Here is a 24646-nt window from a genome sequence, read left to right as displayed (position 1 = left end):
ACAATCAATTAATGTTTCCATGAAGGTGTTTTGCAAGGAGTAGTTTCTCAAAATATCACAATAATTATGATTACTTTTAAAATCATTCTTTTTTTTTTTTGCACTGAGCAAGAGTCTACTACATGAAGGAGCACCTGGGTGGCTCATTCAGTTAAGCATCCCACTTGGGCTCAAGTCATGATCTCACAGTTTGTGAGTTCAAGCTCTGCAATGGGCTCTGTGCTGACAGCTCAGAGCCTGGAGCCTACTTCAGATTCTGTGTCTCCCACTCTCTCTGCCCTTCCCTCACTCATGCTCTGTCTGTGTGTGTCTGTCTCTCAAAAAATCAATAAACATTAAAAAAAATTAAAGAAAATAATCTACTACATAAAGTTAATATGCTTTCTGGTTAATTGCCTTTTAGGCACTTTCAATACCTAAACCCCTGAGGTGCTTGAAGAATCACACACTGGGGATCATGAGCAAATATAAGACACTTGGATCCAAATGTGGTCCTTTGTTGGCTGTGACTGTGAGTTTCAAGTAAGTGTCTTCATAGTGGGCAAGGTCAGTAGATCATTTCTATGCTCATAATCAGGTTTGTGTGTAAATATAAGATAAAGGACCCTGCCAGATGATTGGGTATTACTTAGGAGCATTTACCTGATCCCACATGTACAAGGTATTGTCCTGTGACAGCGTCCGAATCTGTCAGCTTTATCCTGTTGGTTTGGAGTTAAAGTGTTACAACCGAAAGAGAGAGAGAGAGAAAGAGAGATAGAGAGATCTCATAAGCAACTTAACCTAATATCAAATATGAACGGAGATGGCTTAGTGGTCTCTGGAGTAAGACAACACCACTTACTAATTGTATACTTACGAGCTATTTCTTTACGCTGAATTTGGTCATCTGTAAATTACTGCTATTCATCTTTCAATATACCTATGATGGATGTTATGGGAATGTGTAAAATAATGTACATGCAACACTAACAGAGTTTGACTCAGAGTAAAATATTCAAAATCGTTCACCATTAGTTTTAGAAATAATCAAATTCTGAAATAATTATGACAATCAGAGAACAATCAAATTAGAAGATACTAAGTTGAGGGGCACCTGGGTGGCTCAGTCACTTAAGCATCTGACCTCAGCTCAGGTGATGATCTCATGGTTCTTGACGTAGATCCCTGCATCAGGCTCTGTGCAGAGAGTCCTGAGCCTGCATGGGATTCTCTCTCTCCCTCTCTCTCTGTCTCTCAAAATAAATAAATAAACTTAAGAAAACAGATAATAAGTTGAAGATTAAGTCCAGGAGTTTTCAAGTGTTTCCCACAGGAAACTGCCTTTTAGTTCTCATGGATCCTTGTTTTCAAAGATTTTGCCCAGCTATATGAATGTTTTCTGTTTCTATTAAGTGACACATTTAAAACAAACAGCAATAAGTTTTTATAATAACCTACACATTGAGATAAACATCGCACTGATATATTTTTTCTGTCGAAAAAAGGCAGGAAGGAGTATATTGTTGAGAAACACAATTCAGTTGAGTAAAGTTGAAGATTTAATTGGCTTTATCAAGTGATTCATGAATCAAGGAGCAGCCCAACCAGCAAGCAGAAGCAGACTCCCAGGAGCTGCACAGAATGGAACAATTTTTTGTAGGAAGGAGGGTGGGGCAAGGCAGTTATTAGCAAAAGAAAAGAAAGGATTGTTTTAGGCCAAGACACCTTTTTTGGGAAAAGGGGAAAACAGGATTTTTATCATGCAGATGACTTCACTAGTAATAATCAGGGAATTTCAGAATGTCTATTAAGCCTCTGATTTTGGCTCAGGCCATGATCTCATAGTTCATGAGTTTCAGCCCTGTGTCAGGCTCTGTGCTGACAGCTCAGAGCCTGGAGCCTGCTTCAGAATCTGAATATTTCTCTCTCTGCCACTTCCGTGCTCATGCTTTGTCTCTCCCCACCCCCATGCCCCACCTCTCTCTCTCTCTTAATAACATTACTTTTTCTTTTTTAATTTAAAGGTCACATTTCTAGGATATGTTGAAGCTGTACATAAATCTTGATTTGCTCTCCCAGGGAGCAAAAGACCCTCTCTTAGATTTGTTGTTTCCTTTTTTAAAACAACATTATAATGAAGAGAAAAGATGTACATAATATTAGATAATGAGCAGTGCTAGGGAGAATAGTAAAGCACAAAAGGGACATAAGAAATGTCAGTGGAGTCGATTGCAATATGGTGATCAGGAACACCTGAAAGGGGGCAATATTAGTGGTAATTAAGACTTGGAAAAGGCTTGCTCTAAAGATAGACTGAGGAAGAGCATCATAGCCATAGGGAGAAGTAATTCCAAACTCTCCGAGTATCTTATTCTAAGAATTAAAAGGAGGGTGGATTGGTTGCAGTAGACAATAGGAGTCAGAAGCAGAGAGACAATAAGCTTGTCCTTCTTTGTAAGGATTTTGGTTTTACTCTGAATAAGCTGAGAAGTCATCAGAGTTTTGGAAGCAGAAGAGGAACATGGTCTAACTGGCCTTTTACCAGGATCCCTCTGCCTGCCTTGTTCAGAGACCCAAGTGGGGTAAGGATGGAAGGAGGGAGGAACTTGAAGACCGTTAGAAGCTCTGTGGCAACACCCATGAGGGATTGCATTGGTTTTAGCCTAGCAACCACTGGAGCTTAGAAACACTTTTCAGATTCTAGATACATTGTGAAGGTAGAATTAAGATGTTGCTGATTAGTCAGTTACAATGTAAAACCCAGAGAAGAGTCCAGAATAGTAAATGATTTTCCCTAAACAGGGATAATGCCATTTATTGCAGTGGAGAAGCCTGAGAGAAAAACAGGATGGAATTCATTAGTTTTTGAAATGTCCAGTACACCTCCTATAAAAGATATTAAGTAAGGATTTAGATTTGTGAGTAGGGAGTCTAGGGAAGAGAAATGGTCAGGAGATTTAAAATAATGAAATTAAAAATTAAACTCTAGTATATATAATTTATTTATTCAGTATATTTTCCACTTATTCAGCATAATAATGCAAGCTGAAATCTATTTTTTTCTCCTCTTAGGTGAGCCATGGAGAGAAGCAATCATACAGTGATTGAGTTCATTCTGGTGGGCTTCACCACAGACCCAACAATGCAGATCATCCTGTTCGTGGTATTTCTTGGTGTGTACTCTCTGACTGTGGTAGGAAATATCACCCTCATGGTGTTGATCTGTAATGACTCCCGGCTGCACACACCCATGTATTTTTTCATTGGGAATCTGTCTTTTCTGGATCTCTGGTATTCCTCTGTCTACACCCCAAAGATCCTCATGACCTGCATCTCTGAAGACAAAAGCATCTCCTTTGCTGGCTGTGTCTGTCAGTTCTTCTTCTCTGCTGGCCTGGCATACAGTGAGTGTTACCTGTTGGCCGTCATGGCTTATGACCGCTATATGGCCATCTCAAAGCCATTGCTTTATTCTCAGGTGATGTCCGTAAAGCTATGTGCATTTTTGGTAGCATCTGCATACCTTGGTGGCTTTATTAACTCTTCTATTATCACCAAGAGAACTTTTGCCTTGAACTTCTGCAGTGGCAATGTCATTGATGACTTTTTTTGTGATTTGCTTCCCCTGGTGAAGTTGGCTTGTGGCAAAAAAGATGGCTACCAGACTGTACTGTACTTCCTCCTGGCCAGCAATGTCATCACCCCCACAGTGCTCATCCTCGCTTCCTATCTGTTCATCATTGTCACCATCTTGAGGATACGTTCCACCCAGAGCCGCCTCAAAGCTTTCTCTACCTGTTCCTCCCACCTGATCTCTGTCACCTTGTACTATGGCTCCATTCTCTACATCTATTGTCGTCCCCAATCCAGCTATTCTTTGGACAGGGACAAAATAGTTTCTACATTTTACACTGTGGTATTCCCCATGTTGAACCCTATGATCTATAGCCTGAGGAATAAGGATGTGAAAGAGGCTCTGGATAAACTCATTAAATAAATCAAGACTCACTCCTCCTAAGGGGATGCAAAGACAATTCTTGATCAGATTATTATATTTCAAGAAGAGCTGCCACTGTGTTCCATCAAGATGAAGAATTCTAACAATGAAAGTTAAAGAATTTGTACCTTCAATGCATGACAATTTGAGAGTCCTGAGAGAAAATTAGGGGAATTTAGGAGATTGGAATTATGCATAAATATGGAGATATGGAATTTAAGCATAAAATATAAGAACTTGTATTGAATTTCATGTTACTCTAGATTAAAAACAAATAGAAATCTTAAAAACAAAAACTCTCCTTTACTATCATAATGTGACAAAACAGCCCACTCCTTTAGCATAAGAATATTTATGGCTGATTGATATATATAGAATAGTATCTAAATGGTTATTTCCTAAAAATAGGAACAAATGTGCTAAGTTAACTGTGTTTTCCTATGACAATGAATTAGTTAAAATTATCACTTTCTATTCCCTTAACCGACTGTCTTTAGCATTTGCATATGCACTTTTTGCCCCCAGGAGCATTAGTAGAAAGACCCAGAGTCACCATGAAATAACTTGGCACAACAAAATCAGCAAGCAAGATGTCTCCAATCTTTATCTCTCACATATGTCCCTCAATTAAGAAAAAATCAGTCAAATTCCCATAGATATGATTTTTATATATTTCTATATAACTACCAGAATTTTATTTAAAAATTCCTCTTTTATTTTACAAAGGTGAAGTTGCAAGGACTTCTATGTCCAAATTGTGGCATCCTGAGCATCAAGACGCAATTATTATGAAAAAGAATGACAACTACAGTAAGATGAAACCATTTGAGAAATAAAAGTCTGTGACTACCCATTACTCAAAAAATTATATGGGTGATACAGACAGATACTGATAAAAGAAAAGGGTAAATATGATGAGTTGCATCTAATTTTGATTTTTTTTAAGTGAGGTGGTATAAATATAATTCATGTCACCAAAACATGAATACATTGTTTTTTATACTGGTATAAGCAATAGTGAAAAAAAAATGTAAGAAAGTGGAATTCTACTAAGAAGTCCCCATAGGACTCCATGCAGAGTAGAAAAGACTAATTGACACCAGCATTGATACATATTAACCCAAAAAGTAAATCCAAGGTATTGAATCAGTACAAGTTGTTCCACATAACCCCAAAAGACACAAAAACAATGGTGTAATTCCAGTGTGTTTGATTTTGACAGTTTTCTAAAATGGAAAACTATGCCAATACAGACTCTCACTTTGTAAAAGATCTCTATTTCCCACTAAAACTAGTAAAATTCCTATAAATTATATTATTTTGAAGTAATGTTAACAAATGTAGTCAGTGTATTAGAGTGACAGAAATTCAGTTGCTTAATGTTGATTACGTGAAACTAGAAAATACATCATTCCAAACATCAGTTTAAAAAAGTAAAACTGAAGTAATAAACCTTCTTAAAAACATCCTAATATTGGGGTACTTGGGTGGTTCAGTCAGTTGAGCTTCTGATTCTTGATTTTGACTCAGGTCATGATCTCAGGGTCATGATCTCAGGATCGTGAAATTGGGCCTGATGAGAGAGAGATTCTCTCTCCTCTCTCTCTGCCCCTGGCCCACTTACGTTCCCATGCATGTGTGCATTCTCTCTCTCTCTCTCTCAAAACAAAAACATCCTGATGTCATAAATCCTGATTTTTAACTACAATAAAGATGTTCAAACTGCTTATCGAGAAAGCCTATTTTAATCCTTTTAAGAGAAGCAATCAAACACTATTCTTCAAATAATTACCAATATATATCCAGATAGCGTTACTTTTCATTGGCCTAATTGCAGAGTCATAATGTGTATGGAAAAGTATCTCAACTCCAGAATCAAGTCTAAATAACATTACTGAGACCCTAGTAAGAAGATAAACTATAGCTAAGAACGATCTAAGACATACAAATTAATAAGTACATAAGACACATGTAATTAAATATGTGGCATTGGTGTTTTAGAAAATGTTTTAGAATATGTTTAAGTGTAAGTTTGGCAATAAAGTTTTTAATCACAGTGGGGAATGTTTCATCTGCAGTTCATGACTGTGAAGTATTCGGAAGAATCTCCCCTACTAACTTATCATTACACTATACACTATACATTCCTAAGGGACTTTCATTACTCAAATCACAAGTGAAGTTTGAAGTTTAAAAGCAAGTGGTTTCTAAGATGTATTATTTAGATAAACAAGTTTTAATAAATTAAATAGTTTTTTAAAGTCAACTTTCTACCTCACTTCTTGCATTACTCTGGTTCATTCATTCTTTCTCAACACCTCGGTTGGAGGAAAGTTACCTGGTAAGCTGTCTATAGTTTCTTCTGATTAGGTCTGAGCCTTTGATCATCTTGTTTTTATTTGGTTGTAGTACTTTACCTTTGAAATATAAGGCCCCGGGGATACTATGAAATACAATGCAAAATCCTTTGGGGCATTTGGGTGTTCCTTTGGGGCATTCCACCCTTGTGGACATAGACCCCAAATTTACTGAGTATAAGGCTATGAGTAAGGAAATTAAATTCTTGTGGACTATTTTATGTAATAGTAAAAGAGGCTGTGGTAGTCAGGGTCTTCAAAGAAGCAGACACTGAGATAGAATTAAAAGTCCAAGGATTTTAGTAGGAGAAACAGTTGTGCTTGTGTAAGAGAAAATAGACAAGGAGTCAGAAGAAGCGAGAAGTGCCACTAAATCACAAGGCAAGTCTGAACGCAAGTGAAGAAGAGAGGAAGTAAAGATGGGAAAAAGACCTAGTTCAGTCTATGATGAGTTCAATAAGGTTACCAGGAGGCACTTGAGCCAAAATTAGCCATCAAAGGAATCCAGTGCCTAAGAGAGATAGTCGTACCTTGGTCTCCCTGCTGTGCTCAGTCATTAGCTGGGAGCAGTCTGTGGGGAGCATGACCTTGATATAAACGAGGAGATGTATTTCAGCAGGGACAATTTGCACATGTATACTCCCAATGCTTGGAGCTTTGAAAGGCTTGTTTTCCTGGCCACAACAGGTACCATGCCAACCTCATCCCCTTGGTCCATAGAGATATACGTTCTTGAGAAAGGAAGATGGAGCCATGTATTGGCTCTTGTTTTAAAACACACAGCAAACTTAGAAGACACCTTACCAACCGGGACTGAGTTTTCTTTCATATAGCCTTTCTAAGATTTGATCAGGGTGATTGCTTCTGAGTGTTGGGGCAAATAGTGAAGCCAATCATTTCTGTGGTTTGGAGGAAATTGTTACTATTCCTTTGCCATTTAATGTATTTCTTGGTAGTGACAATGTTTGATAGGATATCACGTTCATGAAAAAGGCTACATCTGCAGGTGCTGACAAGAAAAAGCTGGTAGGAAATGAGTAGATAAACCAAATAAATTTCCCAAAATGTATTTATTTTTTTGAAAGAAAGCCATTAACTTTATAGTTTTGAATTAGTAAGAAGTAGTCTAAATTATGGGGCACCTGGGTGGCTCAGTCAGTTAAGCATCCCACTTCAGCTCAGGTCATGATCTCACGGTTCATTGGTTTGAGCGCTGTGTGGGGCTCTGTGCTGACAGCTAGCTCAGAGCCTGGAGCCTGCTTCAGATTCTGTGTCTCCCTCTCTCCCTAACCCTCCCCTGCTCACACTGTCTCCATCTCTCTCAGAAATAAATAAAAAAACATTAAAAAAATAAAAAGAAGAAGTAGCCTAATCACCCTGCTACCTAAGCGATTACAATCCTCCCAGAAAATGATGGCATATCAGAGACACAGTTGTGATCTCTGTTGTTGGGATTTGGGAAGTAGTGAAATTAATCTTGGAGAAGAAAACCATGTTGTCAAGTGATTCCAGCTGCTATAGCCATTTGTGCAAGGGCCTGTTAAGCATAAACTGGAGTGTGTTGAGAAAGAGGTAGACTAATATTCACAGAGAATGTCACTTAAACCACTTGATTAACAGCAGCCTCCCAATCAATATATGCATGTGTGGGTAGAATCATGTACATATATGTGAACACAAAGGGTTTACAACATCTTCTAAATAAAATCTATGACTTGCAAGTACAGTGAAATCAAACAGTCTCTCAGTCTCCTCCACAAACTCAGTGATATTGAAACACACTGCTTATCCCTCAAAGGGTACAACCACTTCATGCCAGTGTGAGCCTGTTCAACAGTACAGATTTTTGAGGATACAAAGTATTTTTCTTTTTTAAAAATGTTTATTTATTTTTGAAAGACAGAGCATGAGTGGGGGAGGGGTAGAGAGAGAAGGAGGCACAAAATCTGAAGCAGGCTCCTGGCTCTGAGATGTCAGCACAGAGCCTGACGTGGGGTTCGAACCCACAAATAGTGAGACCTGAGCTGAAGTTGGATGCTTAACCAACTGAGCCACCTAGGTGGCCAAGGATACAAAATTGTTTTCAATGAAAACTGACTCCCTCCATTTTATTTCTCAAGATGAAAGTCACTATTTTCTGCATCTTTTTTCCAAATGTCTATCCGTAATGGGTTCATTCATGATCTCCACCTTGTAGATTCTCAATACCTTCCCCCCCCAGACAAAAAAAAAATGATTTAAAAGTGATGAATTGGGATCCCTTCCCATGTATCTTCCAAGTCTTTGATGAAAACACTAATCTCTGTACTTCCCCCTCACGTTGCAATTTTGTTTACTGACTTAGCAGAGCAATTTCAATTTCTACTTGAATCTCGAACCTTGAATTTAATAACCCTCATTCCAAGAGTCAGGGATGTAACTAAAATGAGGGTCCTTTCTCACTCTGTATNNAACAATATGACTTCTGGGTCTGGGTGAATAATGATTGGCTCTACACCTGGTCCCACTGGACCTACTAAAAGATGCATTCAGGCCAAAATCATCATTGATGTGGTTTGCATTACAGTCCTGGCAAGTATGTACCTTGGCTGTTTTCCATCTCTGCAGATTAGTGTCAGTTCAGAACCATATCTAACAACCCACAGAAGATATGGGTACTTCTGTTTTCCTAACGTGGGATTACCATCATAAATGGCTGCAAGCCATTCACAAGAAGGCTTGGAGGACAACAGACGGTGTAAATCTTGGCTAAGTTTCAGGAGCTTTCCTCAGAGTAAACTTTCCTAACCATAAGTCAGTGTTTTCAGTGGCTGTAAACTAGCTTAATTCAGAGAATTATGGAAGTCGTATTTCCCTATTAGAACATCCTGAAATCATTTTTATCCAAGTAAAAATAAAATACTTTTATTTACAAGACAAATTTGGTTTGTCTGCCTTGGTTGGTTTGCCATCAACTTCACTTCTTAAGAACCACCTAATCCATGAGACATTGCCACAAATGTGTGAACAAAATACTTGGCTACCACCTAGAGTTTGTAGTATATTAGGAAATTCCTTCTGTCTTGTCTCTGAGAGTTATTCACTGCAGTATGGTTCCTGGCTACCTGTTTGTGTTTTAGTATATGTGCTGCCGAAGCGAGCACTACCTGTTTGTGTTTTAGTTAGAGAGTCTATGTTTAAATTGCAGCACAAGCCAAATCACCACGTGATATTTATAATGTCTATTTGCATGCCTCTGTGCCACAGGAAAAAAAAATGCCTTGCCCTCTATCTGTCCTTTCCATGATGCCACTGGGTGATCTTTTAATTAAATTTGATGCCACTGGATGCAATAATTACCTTCATCCCATTTCCCATCCTAATGGGTTTATATAGCCAACCTTCAAATATATGAACAATCCAATCCCAATTGAATTATCTCCTGGAACTACTTCTAGGAACAGTATCTGGAAAGTAACAGATGGACACTTAAACTGATGCATTCGGGGTCAATTTAAAAAGGGATTATTACAAAGACATGCATGTAGTATAGGGAACTCCCAAGGAATAGTGTGCTAACTCTAAAACCAGTAACTTCTGAGAGCTATCACCTTTTTTATTTTTGCATGAAGACAGAAAAGTCTCGAGCAATGGAGGGAGGGCTTTGAAATGGGTCACCTGGCAAGAACTATGATCTAGATCCAGGGATACAGCTGGCTGTGGCATCTTTACAAGAAAGAAGACTGGAGAAAACTACTCAGACCTCACTCTCTCCCCCACCAATGATAAACACTGGTTAAATCCACTAAGTAGACAGATACCAAAGGAGCCCACTGATGCAGTTAACATAGCTGAGTATCCTAGGGCAAAGAGGAGGTTAAAAAGATGGCAAATGGATTTGGAAGGACAGAAGAAAGGTCTTTAACACTTAACAAAAACATCAGTATTGTTTAACATAGGTGCTTTAATAGGCAGATATATGTATTTGAATATATATTTTTATATGTAATATATGTGAACATATAGGCTTAGTTTGGCTCCACACAAATCAAGAGAAAATCAGAATGCAAATTATGACTGATTACATTTTCACCAGGGAATCACAGTCTCACAAAATGAATTCTCCATTATTAAATAAGATCCAATGTGTCAACACATAATTTTGTTTAATTGTCTTGTTAGTTATTTCCCAAGTTTATGAAATCCTGAGAGGTTGCAGGAATCTACAGCTCTGGGGATCCAGAAAGTGATATAAAAGTTCCTGAGGTAAGCAAATTTGAATTCTGTGGAAATGATGGTGTCGCTGATAATTTTGGGTAAGTTGTCCGATCCAGATGTTAGAGGTAGATGGAAATTTTCACTTGCTCCTCACAACCAGAACAAAGGTCATGTGCATGCCAAGATATCATAAATGTTAAGGAAAAAGCCTCTTTTGAAATATCTTCACATCTTCTTTGCCACAACCCAAAGGAGAGCTCAGTTATCTCTGCCTTACATCAGAAGAAATTGAGGCTTTACAATATTGACTAGTAATAGAGAACTTGAATACTTGTTAATCTCCTGAAAGTCAAATGCTTTTTCCATGACATCCTGGGTATGAGCATTCAGCTCTGATTTTAAAGGCATGCTTCCTCTCCATCATGACATTAGGACAGAAAATCTATTGCTGACATCAAAAACACCTTCATAGACCCACTCCATTTAGGCAACTATTTGGGAAGGCTTTTTTTGTGAGTGGATTTATTTGTTTCTTTCTATTTATGTTTGCAAAGAAAAAGGCAGGGATTGCTGGTGCCAGAAAATGTATGTGGGAATATCAAACAATTCTGCTGATGGTTTTAGAGTGAAATGACATAATTAGAAGCCACCCAGAAAAGCAATTCTATTGTTTTTTTTCCAACTTGGAGCTGCTCATTCATTCATTCACTCATTCAATATTTATTGTGTGTCTATTATATGCCAGATATTATTCTAGGCACGAGGTGTATAATAATGAATGAAACAGACAAAAATTCTTCTCTCATGGAGTTTACATCCTAATGGGCTTTTATCTTTGTGTGGCCCCCATGACCCTATAGACCCATGAAAAGTGGAAATCTACCACTCAGATATTCACCACTTATTTTCTATTTCTTCACGTTTTCCTGGAGGAATCCTACAAAAGTCACAATGTGGGGTGCCTGAGTGGCTCAGTCAGCTGAGTGTCCAACTTCGGCTGGGGTCATGATCTCATGGTTCTTGGGTTCAAGGCCCACATCAGGCTTTGTGCTGACAGCTTTGAGTCTGAAGCCTATTTCAGATTCTGTGTGTGTCTCTCTCTCTGTCCCTCCCCTGCTCGCATTTTCTGTCTCTCTCTCAAAAATGAAATAAATAAACATTAAAAAGAAATAAAGGTGCAAAAGTCACCACATAAAACACAGAGCTGTGGAGTGGAGTTTCTTGCCAGAGGGATAATATCTTTTAAGGAACATTTTTGGAATGTGTGGTTGGATTTTGACTGTCGCAAAGATCACAAGCCCTATTTAATAAGCAGTAGACAGGATAAACATGTTTTGCATGTATGGGGAAGTCCCAGCCCAAAAAATGTCCCACTCTTTACATCCAGTGTCTTGATGGACATTTGTACTTTGAAAAACAATCTGTATAATTATGTCAGTTTAAAATCTACCCCACTTTACAAGCATACACTATATTTTGCAATGTTTTACTATAAATCAACTTGCCTAAGAATTCAATATTGAGTAAAGATTGTCATTAATTTTGTTTGGAACTTTATCAAGAATTATTCACCTTGTCAGAAAAATCTTATCACTAATGGAAAAGTTGCTCTTGATATCTGAGTCACTAATACATATGTGATGATTCTGTTTCACCAAGTATCCCAGCATTTACATACTCAAGTTCACTTTATTTTAGAATAAATCCTATAATTATTATCACATAATAGTTACATTATGAGCTACTTTTCTTTATTTGTCACTTTACATTTGAATTAGGATATTTTATATACATATAGACACATACATTGTAGGTAGGTTATATTAACTATACATTTCTTTTTAAGACCATAAAGGAAGTATTTTTAAATGTTTGTGATAAAGTGGAAGTTTCTGAATGTGATACAATTGAGAATTATTACCACAAACAATATCAAGCTGAGATAAGTGTCTTTTTAAGCATTGTGCATGGCGAGTTATAAAAGCCGGAGAATGATGTTAAGTCCCAGGCTTTTAGACCTAAAAGACTTACAATGACATCACATATTTTGTTATTTGACATAACCAGATGGATTAATTTATTGATCTCCACTCTGAAATTTCTCTCTGATTCTCAATTTGTTTCTCTCACTGGAACTTATGATACATGTACTCTTTCACAATAACATAGGAGAGATCTTCCTCTGTGATTGTGGAAGAAAACTGTGTAGGAGAGGCAAAATTTTACTTTAGGGTTTTGGATGGGCTTGAGAATTAAATTGGCATAAGACAGATTGACAGGAGAAAACCATACATATGTGTTTAATATAAATATTATGTGATATGGGAGTGCTCATAAGAAAATGAAGATCTCAAGAAGTCAGATAACTTAATTTTTTTATATGCACGTTTGAACAAAGAGAAGCAACTGTGGAAGACTAACTAAAATGTATGGGGAGACTGAAGGAAGATAAAAATTATTTTTTAAATGTTTATTTACTTACTTTGAGAGGGGGGGAGGGGCACAGAGAGAAAGAGAGAGAATCTTAAGCAAGCTCTGTGCTGACAACAAAGACTCCAACCTGGAGCTCAATCTCACAAACCGTGAGATCATGACCTGAGCTGAAATCAAGAGTCAAATGTTTAGCCGACTGAGCCACTCAGGGGCCCCAAGAAGTATTTTAAAGAGAAAAGCTAAGAGCAATTTCAAAACTTACTATAAGCTTAGAGTAGTTAATACAGTGAGGTCCTGGCATAAAGATCAGTAGAAAAGAATGGAGAAACCAGAAATAAATCTTTACACTATGGTTTTGGTAGGTAGGGTAAGGTCTCCCCAGAATGCCCATGTTCTAATCCCTGGAATCCATGAATATATTAGATTACACGGAAGTGGAAATTAAGGTTCAAATCACCTGACTTTAAAATAGGTTATCCTGATTTTCTCACCACTACTGTCAGGTTTGCCATCATTTGACCTTCTACATGACAGTTCTTCATAATTCCTATAATCATTTTTAAAACTTTTTACTGCTTATTGGCTATGCTGTGTATAGAAGTTGTACATTAAACACACCCTCATTTTTCTTAAGTACAGAATTTTTAGTTTCTTTTTCATAATGTGCTAACTACAAAGTGATGGTAGATTTAAATAATTTTTTTATTTTATATATTTTTTTATTTGGGCCATATCTTCCCTCCAAACAAGAAAAAAATACAAGAAAAAATAAGAGGGTAATGGACAAGTTTCTGTATGTATAAAGTCATGATGTATTTCAAGAGAGCAGCTGATCACAATTTGCTTCATGAATCTCACCTCAAGATGTGGAAATGGTTGCATAGTGATTTATTTAGAAGATGGCTACTAATACAGACAAAGAAGAAAAAAATATGCAACTAAAAGGAAAAAACACAGGAAAAAGTTTTCAATGTTGAGAATCCATATTTGTATATCAAGATAAGATAGTTTTAAAAAAGTAGAGGAAAAAACTTTATGTAAATTCCTCCTTTTCCTCTGCCTTAATAATTAGTATTTATTCAGTAAAAAATCTAAATAATTAATTAAAAAAGAAATTGTCCTGGATAATCACCTATGCTGAATGTAATCACAAGAGTTCTTAAAAGTGAAAAGAAACAGAACCGTTGAGAGCCAAAGGAAGATGTAACTATAGAAGACTGACCATACAGATACAACGGTACTGACTTTGAAGATGGAGAAGAGGAACCATGAATCAAGGAATGTTGGCCATCTCTAGAAGCTGGAAGAGACAAGGCAATTGATCCTCCCTTACAGCCTCCAGAAAGGAATACAGCCCTACCAACCTCTTGATTTTAGCCCACTTGGATGGAGCCATGTTGGATTTCTTTATAACCTAAAAAAGTGTAAAATAATATATTTTTGTTGTTTAAAGTCATTAAGTGTGGAGTAATTTGCTATAAGCACAATAGGAAACAGATAATGGTGAACAGATTTTTGACAAGGGTACCAAGGCAATTCAGTGTGTGGGGGAAATAGTCTTTTCAACAAACACTGTTGGGACTAGATATACATACTCAAAAGAATGAAATTGGACTCCTACTTCACACCATATACAAACATTAACTCAAAATGGATCATTGACCTAAATGTAAGAACTAAAACTAAAACACTTTGGATAAAACAGAGCAAGCTGCTATGAATTTGGGTTAGGCAATGGTTTCTTAAATAAGGCACTAAGAGCAAACAAGAAGAAAAAAGATAAATTGGACTTTATCAAATTTAAAAACTATTGTACAACAATAAACTATTTGTAAATAAATAAATAAATAAATAAAATTAATTTAAAAAAACTATTGTACATCAAGGAAAACCATCAAGAAAATAAAAAGATAACACAGATTGTGGGAAAATGTATTCGCATATCATATATCTGATAAAAGACTTGTATCCAGAATAAATAAGAAGTATTACAATTCAACAATGAAAAGACTAAAAAACTGAATTAACAGATGAGCAAAGATTTGAATATTTTCTTTCTCCAAAGAAGATAAATAGCCAATAAGCTCTGGAAAAGGTGCTTAACATCATTAGTCATTAAGAAAATGTAAATCAAAACCACAATAGTATACCACATTACACCTAATAAGATTGCTCAAATCAAAAAGACAATAATTTGTATCAGAATAAGAAAAAATTGGAATGCATATGTGGTTGAAAAATGGTAGGGCTACCTTGAGAGACAGTTTTGTAGTTTCTTAGGATGTTAAATATAGATACACCATGTGACTCAGCAATTCTACTCCTAGGTATCTACTCAGAATAAATGAAAACATGTGTATATAAAAGTTCTACAAGAAGGTTCATAGCAACCTTATTCATAATTGGCAAAAATTACAAACAGTAAAACGTACATCAATTGATGAATGGATAAAATTATATGGTATATCCATATAAAGGAATATTATTTGGCAATAAAAACAAAGTAATAATACATGCTACCACACTAATGAAAAAGAAAAATATGCCAAAATGCCATATTTTGGGGTAGCATAGTGTGCCACCTTTCAAATGTCACCACCTTCCAAACTCCGGGGACTTCCTCATTTCTCATGGACTTTGAACAACTTATCCATTTGAAAAGAATGTTTCTTCTCACTGATAAGTTTAATTAGCTCCTCTCTCAATTCATTTTCACTCCACCATCCAGTTTTATATTCTTAATATTTCTAAAATTAACTGAAAATATTTCTACACTTATTTGTTTATTTATTATGTATGTTTCCCTTCAAAATAAAGTCTGCATTAGAATAAGGGTCAGCCCTATTGTCCTCATTGCTATACCCCAGTGCTTAGATGGCACTTGTGGCTCAACAACTATTTTCTTAAAAAATGAGTAAATCCCCAAGATCGCTCAAGCTTTCCTATTGTTAAATGCATTTCATTGAAATGAATATGTTGAGAGTCAAAAACTCCGGTCAACTGCCCAAGCCAGGCAAGATTCCTGCTCTGATATCCCTTAGCCTAAAATCCATAACCTTGACCACAACTCATAGGTCTATCACAGAGAATGAGCTCCCTTAGTATTGGTTGAGGGTATTGAATTATTCACTCTTTCATTTGTAGGTGATATATCTTTACGCCATGGAGAGAAGCAATCATACAGTGACTGAGTTCATTCTGGTGGGCTTCACCACGGACCCAACAATGCAGATTGTCCTGTTCGTCGTATTCCTTGGTGTGTACTCTCTGACTATGGTAGGAAATACCACCCTCATAGTATTAATCTGTAATGACTCCCGGCTGCACACACCCATGTATTTTTTCATTGGGAATCTGTCTTTTCTGGATCTCTGGTATTCCTCTGTCTACACCCCAAAGATCCTCATGACCTGCATCTCTGAAGACAAAAGCATCTCCTTTGCTGGCTGTGTCTGTCAGTTCTTCTTCTCTGCTGGCCTGGCATATAGTGAGTGTTACCTGTTGGCTGCCATGGCTTATGACCGCTATTCGGCCATTTCCAACCCTCTGCTTTATGCTCAGGCTATGTCAAGGAGATTGTGCATCTGTTTGGTTATATATTCCTATACTGGAGGTTTTGTCAATGCAGTAATACTCACCAGCAACACTTTCACATTGGATTTTTGTGGTGACAATGTCATCAATGACTTTTTCTGTGATGTCCCACCCTTGGTGAAGTTGGCATGTGATGTTAAGGAGAGCTACCAGGCTGTGCTCTACTTCCTCCTGGCCTCCAACGTCATCACCCCCACGATGCTCATCCTCGCCTCCTACCTGTTCATCATCGCTGCCATCTTAAGGATCCGCTCCACCCAGGGCCGCCGCAAGGCCTTCTCCACCTGCTCCTCCCACCTGGTCTCTGTCACCTTGTACTATGGCTCCATTCTCTACATCTATTCTCGCCCAAGTTCCAGCTATTCCCTTGAGAGGGACAAAATGGTGTCCACATTTTATACTGTGCTCTTCCCCATGTTGAACCCCATGATCTACAGTCTGAGGAATAAGGATGTGAAAGAGGCCCTGAAAAAACTCTTCCAGTTCACACGTTCGGAAGTCTGAATTGACATAAATTTCTCCAATCAGTGCTCAGGGGAAAATGCATTGCTTCAGCGGAAGCTTGAGGAATTGGCTTTAAAAAAACAAAAACCAAAAACCATACCAAACAAAACAAAACAAGGGGCACCTGGGTGGCTCAATTGGCTAAGTGTCCCACTTTGGTTCAAGTCATGATCTCACCATTCTTGGGTTCTAATCACACAAATCTGGAGCCTGCTTCAGATTCTGGGTGTCCCCCTCTCTCTTTGCTCCTTCCTGGCTTGTGCTCTTTCTCTCTCTCTCAAAAATACATATTAGAAAAAATTTTAAAAACAAAACAAAATAAAACAAAGAAACCACCTTTGTTTTCTATCCAAAGCAATCTAGTGAAAAAGTTATATTTATATTAGTTTGATTTACTCTAGTGATTGGACTATATATTATAAAATATTGATTCAATCTAATATTAATATAGATTTTTTTTAAAAAAACAGCATTGGGTTTAATGCAAAATAGAAGTGCATATGTTGCTTATAATATCACAAAAGGTTAACACTTACTTTGCTATCTTTCCTAAGATTACCTATTTTTCCCCTTGCACACTGTGTTTTATGGAAATGTGAAGATCTTCTGGAGACTTGTGTTACCCAACACTTACAGAATTTCTGTAATAGAAGAATTTTTTAAAAATTAAGAATACTGTGATGAAAAGAGAAGACAGCAAGGCATTATTTGATGAATACAGAGGAAAAGAAAGATCGAAAGTGTCAGAGATAATACAACTGATGAAGTGAATACACCTATTTGTCCTAAATTTTTAATTTAGATGCATGTTATAAATGTGCCCATTACAATGTAAATGGGATCAATTCTTTGATTTCTCTTTCTGCTGCTTCATTATTGGTGTGTAGAAATGTAACCAATTTCTGTATGTTATTATATCCTGTGACTTTGTTGAATTCGTATGTCAGTTCTAGTAGTTTTCTAGTGGAGTCTTTTGGGTTTTCCACATAGAGAATCATGTCATCTGTGAAGAGTGAACATTTGACTTCTTCCTTGCCAGTTTGTATGCCTTTTATTTCTTTTTGTAGTCTGATTTCTGAGGCTAAGACTGTCAGTACTATGATTAACAACAGTGGTGATAGTGGACATCCCTGTCATGTTCCTGATCTTAAGGGAAAGCCCTCAGTTTTTCCCCATTGAGAGTGATGTTAGCTGTGGGTCTTTCATATATGGCCTTATGATATTGAGCATTGTTCCTTGTATCCCTACTTACATGAGAGTTTTTATAAAGGATACTGTATTTTGTCAACTGCTTTTTCGGTATCTATTGAGAGGATCATATGGCTCTTAGCCATTCTTTTATTAATGTGGTGTATCATGTTGATTGATTTGTGAATATTGAACCAGCCCTGTAGCCAAGGAATAAATCCCCTTGATAATGGTGAATAATTCTTTTAATGTAGCATTGAATTTGATTTGCTAGTATCTTATTGGGAATTTTTGTATCCATGTTCACCGGGATATTATCCTATAATTCCCCTTTTTAATGGAGTCTTTTTTTGGTTTTGGAATCAAGGTAATTAATTCTGTCTTCATAGAATGAGTTTGGAAGTTTTCTTTCATTTCTAATTTTTGGAATATTTTGAGAAGAATAGGTACTGACCCTTCTTTAAATGTCTAGTAGAATTACCCTGGAAAGCCATCTGGGCCAGGACTCCTGTTTATGAGACTTTTGACAACTGATTCAATTTCTTTACTAGTTATAGGTCGGTTCAAATTTTCTATTTCTTTCTGTGTCAGTCTTGGTAGTGCATGAGTTTCTAGGAATTTGTTCATTTCTTCCAGATTGTCCAGTTTGTTGACATATGTTTTTTCATAATATTTTCTTATAAATGTTTGTATTTCTGTGGTGTTGCTTGTGATCTCTCTTCTTTCATTCATGAGTTTATCTCTGTGGGTCCTTTCTCTTTTCTTTTTGAGAAGTCTGGCTAAAGGTTTATCAATTTTGTTTATTCTATCAAAGAACCAGCATTTAGTTTCATTAATCTGTTCTGTGTTTTTGTTTTGTTTCATTTTGTTTTTTGGTTGGTTGTTTCTATATCATTTATTTCAGCTCTAATCTTTATTATTTCACTTCTGATGGTTTTAGGCTTTATTTCCTGCTCCTTTTCTTGCTCCTTTAGGTGTAAGGTTAGGTTGTTTATTTGGGGGTGTTCTTGCTTTTTGAGATAGGCCTGAATTTCCTTTTACTTCACTCTTAGGACTGCCTTTGTTGTATCCCAAAGTGTTTGGACTATCTTGTTTTCATTTTCATTGGCTCCCATGTATTTTAAAAAATTTCTTCTTTAATTTGATAGGTAGCCCATCTAGTCTTTAATAGAATGTTCTTTAACCTCCATGTATTTGAGGGATTTCCAACATTTTTTACTTGTAATTGACTTCAGGTGTCATAACATTGTGATCTGAAAATATGCATTATATGATCTAAATATTTTTGTACCTGTTAAGGGCTTATTTGTGCCCCAGTATGTGATCGATTGTGGAGAATGTTTCATGTGTACTCGAGAAGAATGAGTACTCAGGATGAAATGTTCTGCATATCTGTTAAGTCCATCTGGCCCAGTGTGTCATTCAAAACCACTGTACCTTGTGATTTTCTGGTTAAAGGATTTGTCCATTGCTGTAAGTGAGATAAAAGGCCCCTACTATTATTGCATTATTATCAATGAGTTTCTCATGTTTGTTATTCATTGATTTATATATTTGGATTCTTCCAAGTTAGAGGCATAAATATTTACAATTGTTAGATCTTCTAGATGGATAGAGCCCTTAATTATGATATAATGCCCTTCTTCATCTCTTGTTGTTGCCTTTGTTTTAAACTTTAATTTGTCTGATATAAGTATGACCACTATGTCTTTCATTTGACACCCATTAGTAAGCGTGATAGATGGTTACCCATCCCCTCACTTTCAATCTGCAGATGTCTTTAAATATAAAATGAGCCTCTTATAGGCAGCTTATTGATGGATCTTGTTTTTTTTTTTAATCCATTCTGATATCCTATGTTTTTTGGAACATTTAGTAAATTTACATTTGCACCAAAAAAAAAAAAAAACCCATAACATACCTAGGAATAAACCTAATGAAAGAGGTAAAAGATCTGTGCACTGAAAAACATAGAAACTTATGAAAGAAATTTAAAGGGTGCTTGGGTGGCTCAGATTTGCACCCGTCCGACTTCGGCTTAGGTCATGATCTTACTGTTTGTGGGTTCAAGCCCTGCTTTGGGCTCTGTGTTGACAGCTCAGAGCCTGGAGCCTGCTTCAGATTTTGTGTCTCCCTCTCTCTCTGACCCTCCCCTGCTCACACTCTCATTCTCTCTCTCTCTCTCTCTCTCTCTCTCTCTCAGAAATAAATAAAACATTAAATTTTTTTAAAAGAAAGAAATTGAAGAAGTTACAAAGAAATGGAAAAACATTCCATGCTCAAGGATTGTTGAATATTGTTAAAATGTCTACACTACCCAAAACCATTTACACATCCAATGCAAACCCTATCAAAATAACACTAACATTCTTCACAGAGCAAGAACAACAAATTCTGAAATTTGTATGGAACCGGAAAAGACCCCAAATAGCCAAAGTAACATTGCAAAAGAAAATCAAATATGGAAGCATCACAATTCCAGATTTCAAGTTGTATTACAAAGATGTAGTCACAAAGACAGTATTGTACCGGCACAAAAATAGACATATAGATAAATGGAACAGAATAGACAACTCAGAAATGGACACACAAATATGAGGTCAGCTAATCTTCAACAAAGCAGGAAAAAATATCCAATGGAAAAAAGAAAGTCTCTTCAACAAAGGGTGCTGGTAAAACTGGAGAGCGACATGCAGAAGAATGAAACTAGACCACTTTCTTACATCATACACAAAAATAAATTCAAGATGGATGAAAGACCTAAATAGGAGACAGGAAACCAATCAAAATCCTAGAGGAGAAAACAGGCAGCAACATCTTTGAATTCTGCCACAACAATTTCTTACAATATTTGTCTCTGGAGGCAAGGGAAACAAAAGTAAAAATCAACTATCCGGACCTCATCAAGATAAAAAGCTTCTGTACATCAAAGCAAACAATCAACAAAACTAAAGGGCAACAATGAAATGGGAGAATATATTTGCAAATGACATATCAGATAAGGGGTTAGGTGAAATAACTCAGTAGAGAAAGACAAATATCATATAATTTCACTAATATGTAGAATTTATAAACCAAACAGAGGAAGCTACCAGAAGAGAAGGAAAAATTAGATAAAAACAGAGAGGGAGGCACACCATGAGAGATTCTTAAATATAGAGAATAAACTCAGTGTTGTTGGAGGGGAGATCAGTGGAAGAATGGGCTAAATGGGTGGTGGACATTAAGGAGAGCACTTGCTGGGATGAGCACTGGGTGTTATATGTAAGTGATGAATCACTGGATTCTAGTCCTGAAACCAATACTACACTGTATGTTAAAATACATTTTAAAAAATTAATTAATTGAATAAATTTAAAAATTTATAAAATGAAAAATATATAGATTTAATTATAAATTAAAAAGAAATAAATAATAAACAAATATGCTCATTACAACAATAGCTATAGTCTTTCAATAATAAAGTACTAACTTGTGAGACACAGGCTATTCTTTTGTCATGTAGCTAATAATCTTTAGTCTTCTTTGTGGTTTAAAGAGTATTAAAAAATCAACTAATTCTGCAATGTACTGAATACTGAGCTAAAAGTTTCATTATACTTAAAATCTTCTGGTGGAGGAGAAAAATTGTGTCTAGAATATAGTGGGGCTTTTGGTGGTTTATTTGTTTTGGTTTGTTCCACTTGCTGTTGATCTTTTCCTTTATGGGGAATATGTGGTGGTAGAAGTGAGGGAGTGTAAAACAGAGTACTCATTCCAATCTCCCTAGAGAGATCACTCTTTTGAGGTGGTACACAATTCCAGAGACACATATCTCTCCAAAGATTTAGAAAAATAAATTGGCTGTTTGTTCATTTGCTTGTTCTAAACAACTCTTAAACATACTGCCTAATATTAAAATGATGTAGAATACACAAGGTTTAGAAGGACACTTTCTATATACTCAGTTAGAGCTTTATGAAGAAATGATGAGAGAATGCCTTACTAAAAATAAATATTTTTAAAATCTTCAGTAAATTTCCAGAAAGTTAACAATTTTAGCTCTTTCCCCCACACAATACAATTTGCTTGCACATCTGACTTCAGCTCAGGTCATGATCTCACGGCTCGTGGGTTCGAGCCCTACATCAGGTTCTGTGCTGACCGCTCAGAGCCTGGAGCCTGCTTCAGATCCTGTGTCTCCCTCTCTCTGCCCCTACCCTGCTCATGCTTTCTCTGTCTCTCTCTCTCAAAAATAAATAAGCATTAAAAATTAAAAAAAAAAACAATTTGCTTGCCAAGGTTCAAAGTCAAAGTGCATGCACAAAAACTATTCAATTTCTCTTGTCTTTCCAAGATCCCCCAAAGATAATCAAGAGGATAAGTTTTATGTAAATCTAGCATTACAAAGAAGCAAAAATGCAATATTGAGAAACAGCAAACAACCCAATCTTAAGAGATTTGAAATAATTTAATCACACAAGATAATAATAAACAAAGAGTAGTTTCCTCATTGTGTCATTGCTTTAAGTACAACTTGTAGTATTTACTTAAAAATTGCAGTGATTGGAAACATGTATACATAAATATAAGCCAGTTATTTGGGAAATTACTCAATAAGAACATTCTGCAAAAAGATAACCTTTATCTCTGTGGCCTCATGATTTGTGTTGCTTTCCAGAAGGCCTCTTTGACATCTTTGTTTCTCAGGCTGTAGATGAGGGGATTGAGCAATGGGTTGACCACAGTGTAGAACAGAGCAGCTACTTTGTCTCTTTCCAGGGAGTAGGTAGAACTTGGCCTTGAATACATGAAAAGCAAGGACCCATAGAAGAGCATGACTGAGATGAGGTGTGAAGCACAGGTGGAGAAGGCCTTGCGCCTTCCTGAGGCCGAGTGGATCCTCAGAATAGCCAGAAGGATGTTGAAATAGGAAATCAAGATGGCAAGAATGCTGGAGAGGACTGTGAAGCCCACCACCCCCAGGAGGACTTTTTCATAGACGTGGGTGTCCGTACAAGACATTTTTACCAAGGGTGGTGCATCACAGAAGAAGTGGTCTATGATATTTTTACCGCAGAAGCTCAGGCGGAAAGTGTTGGCAGTATGGGCTATGGCGTTCAAAAGTCCTCCTAAGTAGGAACCAGCAACGAGTCCAGTACAGAGAGAATTGGACATGATACTTGAATAAAGTAATGGGTTGCATATCGCAGAATGCCGGTCATAGGCCATGGCTGCCAGGAGATAGCACTCAGTGTAGGCTACAACACAGGAAAAAAACAACTGGGCTCCACACCCAGCCAAGGAAATGCGTTTATCTTCTGAGATACAAGTAGCCAAGATTTTGGGAGTGTACACAGAGGTGTACCAAAAATCCAAGAAGGACAGATTGCCAATGAAAAAGTACATGGGTGTGTGCAGGCGGGAGTCAACTCGGATTAGGATAACCAGGGTCATATTCCCTGACAAAGTCATCAAATAGAGCATCAGAAATATTCCGAATAGAATTAGCTGCCACTGTGGGTCTGCTGAGAAGCCCACCAGGATGAATTCAGTCAGAAAGGTACGATTTCCTATTTCCATGTCCACAGAGGAGAGAGCCTGATAAAGTTTGTGAGGGGGAAAAAAATCACTTTTTTTCTATTGAAATCAATAAACAAAGGTATAAGTTAAGTCAGTAATTACTAGGACATCTATGGACTTTTATCCATGATTACCTAGAATGATAGAACTTCAGTCTGTCACTTGGGAAGACCACAGGAATTGGTGTTAGAATCTGATTGTGAAACTAAGGCTTTCACTTAGTAATTGTTGAATGCAGGACAAGTCCTTTAGTCTTACCAAACAGATAAGAAAAATACAGCCCCCAACAGGTTATTTGATTGAGTGAAGGAGACATGCATGAAAATACCCAACCCAATGCTAAGTATATAGTGAGTGCTCAAAAAATTTTAGTATCCTTCAAGTATTATTGAGAATTTATGTGTCAGGCATAATGATTATATAAATATGAACATGTTGTATATATATATACGGTGTGTGTGTGTGTGTGTGTGTGCTCCAGTTACTATTTTAAATCCTAATCTTAACCCACTTAATCCTTTCCACAACTTTAGAAAGTAGGTACTACTATGTTTCTCATGGAGTTTAAGAAATCATTCCAAAGTCACAGGACTGGTCAATAGCAGAGCTGGTATTTGAACCCAGAATTTTCTTTATCAATAATATGTACCCCCAGCTGATAAGCAATTTATGTCTTTTTTAAGTAATTTTTTCTTTTGTTTTCCTAGCCAAGACAACATTATAATCCTCTGACAAACTGAATTTCTTTATTTAATAAAAAGGTCTTTAAGAATCCTTTCTTCTTTCAGAATGTTTTCTCCCCACTTTCTATTGTAGCTGTGAGATTTATATA

General features: G+C 36.7%; 3 protein-coding genes across 3 annotated transcripts; 2 read left to right on the top strand and 1 right to left on the bottom strand.

Annotated features, from left to right (window-relative positions):
• Positions 1-3061: 3061 nt before the first annotated feature.
• OR9G1 (olfactory receptor family 9 subfamily G member 1) lies at positions 3062-3979 on the top strand. The gene has a single exon (XM_077772329.1). The coding sequence runs from the start codon at positions 3062-3064 to the stop codon at positions 3977-3979; it is 918 nt and encodes a 305-aa protein (XP_077628455.1).
• Positions 3980-16128: 12149 nt separating this feature from the next.
• On the top strand, positions 16129-17064 carry LOC144238528 (olfactory receptor 9G19-like). The gene has a single exon (XM_077772330.1). It carries the CDS (start codon positions 16129-16131, stop codon positions 17062-17064), a length of 936 nt encoding a protein of 311 aa, XP_077628456.1.
• Positions 17065-22875: 5811 nt separating this feature from the next.
• Positions 22876-23829, bottom strand: LOC144238531 (olfactory receptor 9G4). Its single transcript, XM_077772333.1, has one exon. The coding sequence runs from the start codon at positions 23812-23814 to the stop codon at positions 22876-22878; it is 939 nt and encodes a 312-aa protein (XP_077628459.1). The 5' UTR covers positions 23815-23829.
• Between the last annotated feature and the right edge of the window lie 817 nt (positions 23830-24646).

This window comes from Crocuta crocuta, unplaced genomic scaffold (genome assembly GCF_008692635.1).
Source record: "Crocuta crocuta isolate KB4526 unplaced genomic scaffold, BGI_CrCroc_1.0 scaffold405, whole genome shotgun sequence".
In the NCBI taxonomy this organism is placed as follows: Eukaryota; Metazoa; Chordata; class Mammalia; order Carnivora; family Hyaenidae; genus Crocuta; species Crocuta crocuta.
Note: the sequence above shows the minus strand (reverse complement) of the source record. Positions and strands in the feature narration are given on the sequence as shown.

Excerpts from the sequence above, each read along its gene's own strand:
- OR9G1 (XM_077772329.1), top strand. The coding sequence starts at position 3,062 with ATGGAGAGAAGCAATCATACAGTGATTGAGTTCATTCTGGTGGGCTTC.
- LOC144238528 (XM_077772330.1), top strand. The coding sequence starts at position 16,129 with ATGGAGAGAAGCAATCATACAGTGACTGAGTTCATTCTGGTGGGCTTC.
- LOC144238531 (XM_077772333.1), bottom strand. The coding sequence starts at position 23,814 with ATGGAAATAGGAAATCGTACCTTTCTGACTGAATTCATCCTGGTGGGC.